The sequence below is a fragment of the Quercus lobata genome, chromosome 3, assembly GCF_001633185.2.
Source record: "Quercus lobata isolate SW786 chromosome 3, ValleyOak3.0 Primary Assembly, whole genome shotgun sequence".
NCBI classification, from domain to species: domain Eukaryota; kingdom Viridiplantae; phylum Streptophyta; class Magnoliopsida; order Fagales; family Fagaceae; genus Quercus; species Quercus lobata.
Window position 1 is genome coordinate 65,367,191 of NC_044906.1, and position 12,621 is coordinate 65,379,811.

At 33.8% G+C, this 12,621-nt stretch overlaps 2 protein-coding genes across 2 annotated transcripts; both read right to left on the reverse strand.

The window, feature by feature from the left end:
• Positions 1 to 4,494: 4,494 nt before the first annotated feature.
• LOC115979573 lies at positions 4,495 to 7,474 on the reverse strand. Its single transcript, XM_031101627.1, has 2 exons — positions 7,262 to 7,474; positions 4,495 to 5,661 (listed from the first exon to the last, which is right to left on the reverse strand). The coding sequence occupies exons 1-2, from the start codon at positions 7,286 to 7,288 to the stop codon at positions 4,852 to 4,854; spliced, it is 837 nt and encodes a 278-aa protein (XP_030957487.1). The 5' UTR covers positions 7,289 to 7,474; the 3' UTR covers positions 4,495 to 4,851.
• LOC115981290 (zinc finger BED domain-containing protein RICESLEEPER 2-like) lies at positions 7,313 to 12,405 on the reverse strand. Its single transcript, XM_031103448.1, has 4 exons — positions 10,765 to 12,405; positions 10,330 to 10,642; positions 9,363 to 9,443; positions 7,313 to 7,938 (listed from the first exon to the last, which is right to left on the reverse strand). Exons 1-4 carry the CDS (start codon positions 12,403 to 12,405, stop codon positions 7,313 to 7,315), a joined length of 2,661 nt encoding a protein of 886 aa, XP_030959308.1.
• Between the last annotated feature and the right edge of the window lie 216 nt (positions 12,406 to 12,621).

Here is a 12,621-nt window from a genome sequence, read left to right on the forward strand (position 1 = left end):
TTCAGCCCGCATCAACTTCTTTTAATAAAATCTTAATCTGACCACAGTAGAGATTGAATTCGATGCCAAAGTAGTTATGGGCCTCATTTCTCAAAACTATTAACTTAATAGTATTAAAAGTTGTCTATCCTATGATCTTGTTGATGAATGCAACTGTCTGAATTCCCGCAAGTGAGTGTAAAATACTTCTATAGGGAAGTGAATAAATGTTCCTAATTCCTCCTATTGATGTTATTTGTATGTTAAATTTAGACTTTTATTGACTATGTATATGTTAACAGGTTTTCTCTTGAGACTCCTTCAATTATTTAGCTTTAGTGTCTATTTAGTTGGAGAGATTTTAGGGAAATGGAAAAGGGGAGAGAAAAGTGGATAGAAAAATAATTTTTGTGGGTGTTTGATTAGAAAGAAGAAATGAGGGCCAAATTGATGGGGGGCTGGGTGTTTTCTTCTTAGACCCAACAAAATTTTATCTCTCCAATTTGGGGAATAGAGAGAGAGGAATAGTTGCAATTAAATAATTGAACTCCCCCTCATCTTATGTACTAGTTATTTTTTTCTCTTTTTTTTTGCATGATGTCTTCTTGTTTGATTCAATAAAGACAATTTATTAAATTCAATTTTGAACTCCTTGGGTACATTCTTCTTCCATTTTCTCTTCTTCTTCTTCTTTTCTTTTTTCTCTTTTCTTTTAGGGATTTAACTGAACGTGATTTTTTTTTTTTTATACTTTTTTTCTTTTTTTCCTAGGCATGATTTTTCTTTTTTAATAAATTTAGGTGATTTCCTTTTTCTTTTCATTTTTTTGGTTGGTTCTTTGTCACTTTTTTTTTTTTAATTGGGCATTTTTTAATAAGGGCATATGAGTAAATTTATACAAACTCATTTTTTTTTTCCAGTTTTCCATCTCTCCACCTCCAACCAAACACAAATAAGGAAAATTAGAGTGCGTTTGGATTGGGCGTTTTCTGCCCAATCCTGCATTTGCGTTTTTCAGTTTTTTTTTTTTTTTTTTTTTTTTTGTTTTGGGTGTTGCGGCTACTGTTCATGCACTGTTCAATGAACAGTAGCCGCAAACTTTGACTTTTCAAATTTTTTTGGACCAATCACAGCACATCGTGTACTGTTCACGGACCCACAAATTTCACTTTTCAGCAACTTTTTCATTAAAAATGGGTCCCACGATACTATTCACACATTTAAAAATTATTTCGCTACAGTGTTTTTCAGTTTTCAGTTTCAGTTTTTAGTTTTCAGCTGTATCCAAACGGACCCTTAGAATATTTTCTATTCTCCCATTTTTCCATCTTCTCAACCAAACAAACCTTTAAAGAAGTACCTTTTTCAACCCACAAATAGAGGATAAAAATATAAAATTCTATGTACATGCATTAATTGAATTTTAGTCTACCAAATAACTTGGCCAACACTTTCTAACTCCTGATGTATATAGAAGATTAGTGCTTTCTTCAAGCTAGATCCTGAAATGTACTTTAGTGCTTTCTTCAAGAAGATACAAAGATAATTCCTGTATTTGTTGAGCTTTAAATCCATAGAAATATTCTTAGTTTTTATGAAAATTTTCTAAATACTAATTCAAAATATTTATTTGCTTAATGAACCAAAATATTTTCTTATTGAAGGGAAAAAAAGTTGAAACTTTACTTTTCCGGATGTTCCAATTACAAATGCCATTGGCTCCTAAAATATTATAGTTTGAAAGTAAGTGCAAGATCCTGAGCACCTTTATTAATCACAATGATTAATGAAATGACGTTATTTTTTGTTTTCTTTTTTTTGTTTTCATAAAAACAATTGTAATAATTTTAAAATAATAAAAACCAAAACCAAAAACAAGCATTAGCAATAAACTTTAGAATAAAAAATATTATGCTCAAATTTTTGAACTGAAATCATGAATTGAAGACACAAATTTAAAATCGAAATCATGTTTTTAACTCATAATTACAATTTAATAAATATGTATGTAACAGTGTATGTAACAAACATTATCCCAAACTTTATACATATACATACATATATATATATATATATGTTGTATTAAAAAATACGTAAAATTCTCTTCGAAAAGTAGAAGAGACTAAAATGTGCAAAGAAAGCACAAAAAGAAGGAAACAGAGGAGATAATCTAAACAAAACAGGCAGACATAGTCCAAAGAGCAAAGATGAGGAGCATTGCAACATAAAGTCATAAACTGAAACACCTAATACTTCGAACTAAATTTGAAGGAATAAAATTCTCAAAAAAAAAAAAATATATATATATATATATATTTGAAGGAATAATATCAACAGGGGAAGCATATTAATTAATGTTGTCCCTGCTAATTAACCCCATTCTTTTTTTCTTCTCTCTTTTTTGGCTAAAATCCCAATCCTACTTACTATAATAAGAAAGGCCCATTTTGTTTTTGTTGGCTGAGCATCAAGTGCCACCAGGAGTTCCCCCAAACACTTCAGTAGCGAGGATCAATAACCCTTTACTTCAAAGAGATTGAATCCCTAGTGAAGTGGTCAAGGGAACTCCAGGGGACACTGGATGCATGTTTTGGCACCTCCATATATTTGTATTGCTGGCTCTATATACGGGGTTTATGAGTACCAATTAAGTCTAGTATTTATAGCAAGCTAGTTTCTCATGCATCTTTGCAATTCGTTGCTCTATACTTTGCCTTGAGAGTTGAGAAATCTAAGGGGATAATAAAGCTGTAGGAAGTGAATCTAGACGAAAAAGTGGGCTAAATTGAAGGTTGAGAGAATAATATCAAGATGAGTGGCCATGTGCCCTTTGCACCTTTTCAATATCTGTCATCATTAGAGCCATTCCTTTCCAGCTTTTTTCATTGATATAAAGCGACAATTGACTGGATTCTGGTATATACGTGCACCCCCATTGTGATCACAAAGAGGCTTTCTAATGTGAATCAGTGCTAGCTATTACTAGAAAGTTTTGTCAAGTGGTGCACTAAAACGATAAGGTGTGTACAGGACCACACATATATTTCATGACAATTCGTCAAGTACTCGAGCTACGGGACTTGAATGTATGTATTGTAATACTAATGTATTGGACTAATATACGTGCTTCAAACATGTACTATTTTGTACTCCGTATAACATATATATGTGGAAAAATGACAGACCATAGAGATGAAAAGAAAGAACAAGTTTGGGTAAGCCGAAAAGTTCTGGCCACTCAACTGAAATTTTTATTCTCTACCCTTCATGTGACCCATTATTCTGTCCAGGTTCAATTTTCTGTCCATTTATGTGGATATTTTCTATCTCTAATGGTTCTCTCGTACACAAAGGCATCCTTTACTGAATCATGATGAAGATAGAGAACTTTTTCTATAAATAGTAGGTTTGGTTTACATTGCTTTGCCAAGAACAAAAATAAACCAAAATAATAGAAAGGAAAGGTCAGTTGTCCCCTAGAGTTCCCTTGACCACTTCTATGGAACTCTAAAGAAACCCTCAATTAAAGGGTAATTCTAACCCACTGAAGTGTTTGGGGGAACTCTGGTTGTCACCTGACATTGATTAGCAAGAGGAGATTTGGCTTGCACCTAACATATATATAGTAATCATTTTTCAGGTATGTATATATGGTTCTTTATCTAAATTTCATTTTTCACAATTCTTTCTTCAGTAAGCTGTAACTCAACCGATGCTTTATTCTCACAATAATAGGATATAAGGTAAGTTGTAGGCTTAAGACTCACTGGATTCATGTGTAACTTACCAATATAACAAATGTTTCATAACTTCTTTAATAGTCTTTGAAGTTAATTATATTACAAAGAGTGACATATTGAATATTTGACATTAGTCACACTAATTGTCATTTAGTATATATTAGTATGTAGTTTTTGGAAACAATATCTGTGATTTTGAAAATAGTTGAACTTTAAAATTCACTTATATTGCATTTGAATTTAAAGATTTAAAATTGACGAATTCAAAGACTAGTTATTATTATAAATTGTTTGATATAAATTTGATGGAATATGGATTTAAGCTTTAGAATTATGCTTTAATAAAATCACTTATAATGTTATGAGTTGAAATAACATCTCAAATTTTAATATATATATATATATATATATATATATTATTTTTTAATATTCTTATAATACGTCACATCGCAAAAATTAAGAGAATAATAAATAAATAAAAACGAAAAAGCATATCAAGAGAAGATGCCCATTTAATACGAGTTTACGACTAAGTATTTAAGACACAAATTTAATTTATTATATAATATACACAATATTGTTAGCTAAAATTTATCTATGGTCTTGGGTGTGGTAATTTATCGTTGTTGTATTTGTGTTTTTTAAATTAAAAAATAAACTACACCATTTTGTATGAAATTTTAAGGTTTTTAAAATTTAAGAGAGAGAGAGAGAGAGAGAGAGAGAGAGAGAGAGAGAGAGTTATACTACATGGTTACAAAACTTTTGAAAAAAATAAATAAATAAATCTTTCTTTTAGAATTTAAGGAGTATTTGGTGCCTTGTCAACTAAAACTATTTGTATCTCCTCCCAATGTAACGCTTTTATTATTGTTATAAATTCATCCTAAGGAAATCTGGGAACAATATTTCATATATGTAATTACATTTTGCAGAGGTATTGCAGGAAGGTTTCACCACTTTGTTCGGTTAAAAATAAGCATGTAATTATAGAAATTTACAGATCATCCATTAAAACCCATGATAATTGAAAGACTATTCCACTTGCAATAAAGTGAAAGCATGCCTTATTTTTTTGTACAAGGGCATCATGTCACAAGTATATTTCTTATCAGAGAGAGAGAGAACTCAGTTATTCATTACTTAAATTCATAAGTCTTAACACTTCATGAAGTTTAAAATCCAGGCCGGACACACTTGGGCATACAGACACACACAAACAGATATAGTTGCTAAACACAGAACACCTTAGACAAACAGTTGATTTCTCAATCCCACACCCCAGTAAAACAATGAAACACACTGCTATAAAATGTAGAAAAACAACACCTTGGAGAGAAACCACCTTGTGGCTCGACCGAGGCACCTTGCTGAAATAAGTCCTTACAAGATCAAAGTAGAGCGGAAACTGTGCAATGGCATAGAACGTTATAGGCAAGCATGTCACTGCATACACTGGAAGGGCCTTGTTTTTTAATTTATCTTTAAGCACAAAGAAATGTCCTGCACAAAAAGAGACTAACATCGATGCAATGGACACGAAGAGTGAAGTTAATCCAAGCAGAAGTTTCCTTGGTAGGTCGCTACGGAAATCTTTTTCCTGGTATCTGGAAGTGAGGATAGCAAGAAACAAGAACAAGGCTGTGACAGAGAAGCACAGGGCGACAAGTGAGGTCACAGCAAAGACGTCAAATGCAGGATACGTTTCAAGGTTTGGTGAGCCGCTACTCTCTTTGATACCACCTGGGATAGCGGTTGATGTTGCAAAGGCAACAGTGGCAATGAGTGCAGCCACAACTGAGCAGGATTCAGAGGTTTTGCTAAGCCATTCACCTCCCTCTTGGACGAGTTTCTCGTGGTGTTCAGTGAATAACTGTGCCGGAATCTTCTTGTCGTTGTTGGGTTGGTAAAGTACGTATTGTGGCACGGTTCTTTTCACATACTGCATTTATTAAAAATAAAAATTAAAAAAGATACAGTTTTAGATTGTTTCTAAACAATTTCATAACAAAGTATACTTGCAATTATGAAAATTTTGGGTAGCAAATTAAACTTGAAGTGTGTGGGGACAATTTTTGCCTAGACCAAGTATTGCACTTGTAGTCATTTTTGGCTTGGAGAGTCCCACATTGGAAGGAAAACCTCTCTCTTCATGCCATATAAAGGATGACCAATGGTGATAGAGTACCACCATGACATGAAGAGGGAGGCTTTCCTTCCAATGTGGGACTCTCCAAGCCAAAAATGACTACAAGTGCAACACTTGGTCTAGACAAAAATTGTCCCCACAAAGTGCATTGTCAATCAATGGAATTAAACCAAGTGTTGAACAATTATTTTAAAGCAATTTTAATGGAAATAAATAAAATAAAATAAAAAGTGAGAACATAGAGAAAATCATCTAAAAAATTTATGTGATTTGGTAATACCGATTTCCTTCAAATTGGGGCTAAAACATATTTGAAGGAAAACCTTGCCCTACTGAATTTTCTTAATATACCCTTAATTACCATATTGCAAGGCTATGCCCAATCTATTATTCGATTAAGGCATAACAAACTTTAAATAAGCTGCTTGAGGCTCCCTAAACTAGAGACCCCTGTTACTATTGTCATTTCAAAATACAAGTTATTAACTTTTAACACCAAGTTCATTTATTTGCATTTCTGTCAAGTGTTTGTTAATTAACTTACACCTTGTAATACTTCCAATAAAAACATTTTGAATTCAAATCTCCTCTCCAAACTATCAAAATTATCAATAACATGTGTATATATATATATATATATATAGACTTTTCCCTAGCCCATTGAGGGAATATGTTTTACAATGTTCTTTAATTAATTAGTACGCATTACTTATAAATTGGCCTGGCACATATTGAACACTACCTCCCTCACCTAGATATGGAGTGTTGCATATATGTTAAGAAGAGCTCCACTTTTAATTAAATTAGATGAAGTGATTCAAACACTTAATCTATTGCTAAAATAAAGAAAGGCAAATTACAACTTACTCACATGTAGTTTGACCGAAATTTAAATTGTCTACTTGTGGTTTGAAATTTGACACTTTATCCACCTGAAATTTGACCAAAATTTAAATTGTCTACCTATGATTTGAAATCCCATGATGCAAGTATTCCGCTAGGTTATTTTTTATTTTATTTGATCTTGTATTTTTATGTTTTTTGAGTTTTTTGAGGAGAGAGACATAAAAGTGGAGCAAAATTACTTAGCCCTGTTTTTAACATGAATGAGTTATGGAACTCTAGGTTATGGAACTCTAACTGAGTTTATTACCTCAAATAGATAAAATATTAAATTTCAAATCACAAGTAAGCAACTTAAATTCCAGTTAAATTAGAAATGAGCAAATTGTAATTTGCCCAATAAAGAAACATGATTCAACTACTTGTAGTAGGCCAGCATTTGTAACATGTGCTATATTTCTTGTAAGGTTACAGGGCATGCAGCAGTCAAACGCCTAGGCAAGCTGTTTGATAAAAATCAAGCAGTTCAAGATGGTTTTTGAGTTCATACCTCGTACCACTTGATTTCCCATTGCATTTGCAATGCGGCCCCAGGAATTAGTCAGGGCTTATTTATTCCTAGCTTCGCTGAAAGATGCAATGCGTTGTTCCCGTCTTTATCCAATTTTTGCAGCATTGTCTCTGTCAGTAACCCTTTCTTAAGCAATAGCTGATAGATCTTGGGTTGTCTGTTCTCCACTGCCAAGAGTGCTATATTTTTGCCTTCGTCCGTCTCATCATGGATCGACATTGAATACTTGTTGCTGTTGAGTATTTCCTCCACTATTTCCGTGATACCATTTCTAGCCGCAGCCAATATGGATGTCTCTTTTTTCTTAAGCTCATCCTCTTTAGAGGATGAACTTATCCATAGCTTCGCTGCAAGATGCAATGCGTTGTTCCCCTCTCTCTTAAGCAATAGCTGATGTATCTGGGGCTGCCTGTTATCCACTACCAAGAGTGCTATATTTTTGCCTTCGTCCGTATCATCATGGATAGCCATTGGAAACTTGTCTTTAGAGGATGAACCGATGTCCTTGTCAATAACTTCGTCCACAGTACGTATCCGCCCAGGGTTCTGCCCTTTTTCCAAAAGGTAATAATTTGTGGGTAAAGCTTTGATAGTACGTTTTAGGACTCTAAGAGATAAAACGTGCCTCTCTTTTATCTTCTTTAATTCATCTGATCCTATTCATCAAGAAATAATAATAATAATAATTCATCTGATCCTAATAATCATACAAGGGAATATATATTATGAAGAGGCAAATGTATTAATATGCATGTAACATGTAGCTACATGAATATATTAACTTGTACACTGCATGCACACATCTTCTCTGTATCATATATATCATATTCAAATTGTATGTCTGTAAGCGACTAAATTTCTAGTTTGAAATTAATCAAACAAGTAAAATAGTTTCACAAATGCGAATTTGTATTTATGATTGTGTGGCACAATTCTCTGGAATTACAAAAGAGTGATCCTCTGATTCGATCTCCTTGCAAAACTTATTGATTAGATTTATGGTAATGTGGATTTGACTTGAACACAAAATATCCTTCAATTTAGTTGAGGGATGGATCGAAGATTGCTGAAACGGAATTACAATGAATCTCTGGCTATGAGCTTGTTTAGAAATTCTTTGTTCTTCGTGTTCTTCGTGTTCTTCGTGTTCTTCGTGTTCTTTGTGCGTTCTTCGTCTTCGAAGGTTTGTGGTGGAAGTTCTTCGGAGCTTTAGAGGCTTGAATCCGTTGAGCTTCAATGATTTGTGAGTTGTTGATGTTTTCGGACACTTTTGGCTTGATTCCCGTGAACTTTAGGATCTAGGCAGATGATCTGGATGATTCTGTTTCGAATGTTCTTCGATTTTGGGGTTGAAGTTCTTGAAGTTCTTGAAGGCTTTGAGGCTTGATCGTCGCAGAGCTTTTTTACTTCTAAATTCTGGTCCTCCTAAATGTCTCAGAAAGGCTTCTATTTATAGGAGTTTTGGGGTGGGTGAGCGACACGTGGCGGAACTTGATTAGTGACACATGTCACAGCCTGATTGGTTCGCTTGTGTCATCGCTTACACGTGCTGGATTGCTTGAGTCATCGCTTACACGTGCGAAGCTGCTTGAGTCATCGCTTACACGTGCGAGGCTGCTTGAGTCACTGCTTACACATGCGCTGAAGCGTGATTGGTTCTTGCATGACACTTGGCAAATTTCTATTGGCTTCTAAATAGTGATAGCAAAACCTAGCAGCAATACATGGTGCTCTGTAATTGGCTGTATTTTGTGGACTCGATAATGTGACGTGTCAGCTTGTGATAGGTCGGGAATTTTTTCCTTTCTACAAAGTCCATTAAATTTGCACTGAAATCATGATTTTACTGCAAATTTTGCTTGTATATACGGTTGTGTGTGAAACAAACACCACTTTTATCAAAATAAAACATTAACTCAAAATCAACTGTGCGAACAAATGGTACGTACAGAAGACATAAGCACAAGATGTGTATAAATAACATTTCCCAAGTTACAAATGTGGATATATTCAAGAAAGAAAGAAAGAGTACATTATCAAAAATAATAATAATAATAACAAAAAAAAGAGAGTGATGTACCAAGTCCAACGATGACCAGTATTGCTGTGTATACAAACATGGCAATGTCATAGCATGCGCGAGAATATCTCTGAATTAAACCTTCAAAACAAAATCAGTTCATTATAATGCGCAAATAATATTTAAGGTTGCGACATGTGACATGTCTAACTTTTAGTATTAGGTATATAAAGAATTAATCGCTAACCCATGCGATGCACGGAAAAACTATTAAATATGAGTAGGGGTGTCAATTCGGGTTAGCGTGTCGGGTTCGTGTCGTGTCGAGGTAGGGGTATTAGACTAAATGGCTCAACCCTAACCCGACCTATTTAATAATCGTGTCAGGATCCTTCAACCCTAACCCGACCTGTTAATAAGGCGGGTTGACCTGACCCAACCCATTTGACACGTTTAATAAACGAGTCGTGTTGGGTTGACACGAATGTAACACAACCCATTTCAACCTGCATAATATTAAATATAACATCCATCTATAAATTATTATTTTTTTACATCCCAAAAACCAGTGCATACACTTTAAGTCTTCGACCCACATTCAAAATAATATAGTTTAATAAAAATATAACATTCATCTAGAAATAAGTTCTTTACACTCCAAAAGAAGTGCAACACTTCAACCCAAATTCAAAATAACATAGTTTAATAAAAATAAAATAACATAGTTCAACAAAAATATAATATCCTTGGAACTCGCCAAATGCTAAGTATCAATATTGAAATAATTTGAGCAAACAGTAGACTAATCTTGACTATGACCACGATTATCATCCATAGATTCTTTGTTGATGTCCAAGTTCATAACATCTTCCACAAGCTCATCCAATTTCATTTGTGCAAGTTCTATGCCAAAAAAAAAAAAAAAAGTATTAGTAGTTACAAAATATGATCATGCCTCAACAGTTTTACAAGAACTAAATAATAATAATGTAAGAGTAATAATAACTAATGAAACAAATAAGATTACCTTTCTCTCCATACAGCCAATCTCTAGTGCAAACCAATGCCTCAACAGTGTCCGGCCTCAATGAACTCCTAAATTGATCAATCACTCTCCCACCAACACTAAAAGTAGACTCTGAGGCAACAGTAGAAATAGGAACACTCAAAACATCACGAGCCATGGAAGCTAATTCAGGGAATCGAAATTGATTTCCTTTCCAAAATGAGAGAATATCTAAGTTTGCACTCCTGTCTACTCTTGGCTCATCCAAATAGAGCTCTAATTGACTTTTTTGTGAATGGGCAGACTCTTCATCAATTTCAAATGAATCAAATTCCTAAATAAACAACAATATCAATAAATATTAAATATCACTCTTACAAAATAGCAAATAACTTATTAAATTAAAATAAAAAATAGCAATAAAAAATAACATATTAAATTAAAATAATTTTTTACCTGCATAACTGCTCTAGTCTCTTTGCTAAAAGATTGAATTGGACTCACATTAACAACCTTTCCACCACGTTTTCCAGTAGCCGTTGATGTTGTAGGAGCATTACTTGCATATTCCAAGAAAAGAGAAAATAATTTCTCACGAACATTCAAATATGCAGGAGAACCACTATATCCATAAAGCTTCTTATAGCAAAAATCCACAAATTGAAGCTTATAACGAGGGTCCAAAGAAACTGCTATAGCTAGTAGTACATTGAAGTCCAACCAATACTTCTCAAACTTGGCAAGCATCTGGATTGCCATTCTTCTCATGTACTCATCTTCATTCTCCATTTGTTGCCTCAAGGTTAAATAAATCATGAACACTGATGGAAAGTACAAATTGGCAGCAGGATATTTGGTTCCAGAAAATGCACAAGTAGCATCATAAAAAACAGCCAAGAATTTGTCAATCTTTTCTACCTTACTCCACTCATCAACAGTGGGACAATTCTTATAATTAGAGTCAGTCAATTCTAAATGACAAAAAGCACGCCTGTAGTAAAGAGCATTCTCAATCATAAGAAAGGTAGAATTCCACCTAGTGGGAACATCTTGTCTTAAGCCTCTCTTACCATCTAAAGACATTTGATTCACCGACTCTAAAAATTTTTGCTTCCTCACCTGTGAACCTTTCACATATTTAACACTTTCTCGAATTTTTTGGATAGCAATATCAATCTCCTTTAAGCCATCTTGTACTATTAAATTAAGAATATGAGCACAACAACGAAGATGAAAAAAATCACCATTACAAACAAGTGCTTTCCTAATACTCAACTGAGTTCTCAAGATTTCAACAGAAACATCATTAGAGGAGGCATTATCTAAAGTCACAGAGAATACCTTGTTCTCAATTTCCCACTCACAAAGCAAATTATACATTTTCTCAGACAAAGAAACTCCATTGTGTGGTGGAGGCATAAAACAAAAATTCAACACCCTTTTTTGTAGAACCCAGTTTCTATCAATGAAATGTGCAGTAATGCACATATATCCATCAGTGGTTACAGAAGTCCACAAATCAGATGTTAAACTAATTCTACTTGGAGCATCTTTTAACATGAATTTAATCTTTTCTTTCTCCCTTCCATGCATCCTAATCAAATCAGCCCTAGCAGTATTTCTAGTAATAATGGTAGCTTCAGGGCATAAATAAGCAAATATAGCTCTTATGGCAGTATACTCAACAAAACGAAATGGTAAGTCATGCATAACAATAGCAGCAACTAGCAACTCTCTAAATTTATCAGGTTCAAATTTAGATACAGCCCCACCATTTTTACTTAAAAGTAATTGACCCACATCTCGTGTATCTCTTCTCACACAATTTTCCAAATGACGCCTTAAGTTTCCAGTTCCGTAATTACCTGGAACCAAGTAAACAAGTCCACATCTCTTACATTTGCATCTTGGCTTCTTGTCTGGTCCGGGAGAAACCATCTCAAAGTGTGGCCAAACTAGTGAAGTTTTCCTACGTCTTTTCTTTTTTTGACCTTCCATTAGAACTGTTACATCTTCCAAGTCATCAACTTCTTCCTCAGTTATAATCTCCACATCATTTGTATTTTCCACGTTATTGCTCTTATTGGTTTCCTCCATCTATACCTACACAGTTCACAAAATGCAAATAAACAACACAATACAAATATAAACACTGTTCTTGACGTTTTATTATTATTTTCCGTCACAAACACTTTTTAATTCTATAATCCGCAACATATGAAATACACTTCAAAAAATAATATACGGATCCAAGGGTTATGAATTTTTGTTGTTTTTCACTGATGGATATACGGATGTTATGGATACAAGGGT

Bases quoted from the DNA above. Each gene is read 5' to 3' on its own strand.
- LOC115979573 (XM_031101627.1), bottom strand. From the start codon at position 7,288: ATGCAATGGGAAATCAAGTGGTACGAG. The intron at 5,662-7,261 runs GTATGAACTCAA...TAATAAATGCAG, and splicing joins GGGAAATCAAGTGGTACGAG to TATGTGAAAAGAACCGTGCC.
- LOC115981290 (XM_031103448.1), bottom strand. From the start codon at position 12,405: ATGGAGGAAACCAATAAGAGCAATAACGTGGAAAATACAAATGATGTG. The intron at 9,444-10,329 runs GTAATCTTATTT...TTTGTTTTGAAG, and splicing joins TTGGCTGTATGGAGAGAAAG to GTTTAATTCAGAGATATTCT. The intron at 7,939-9,362 runs GTACATCACTCT...CTTGATGAATAG, and splicing joins ACTGGTCATCGTTGGACTTG to GATCAGATGAATTAAAGAAG.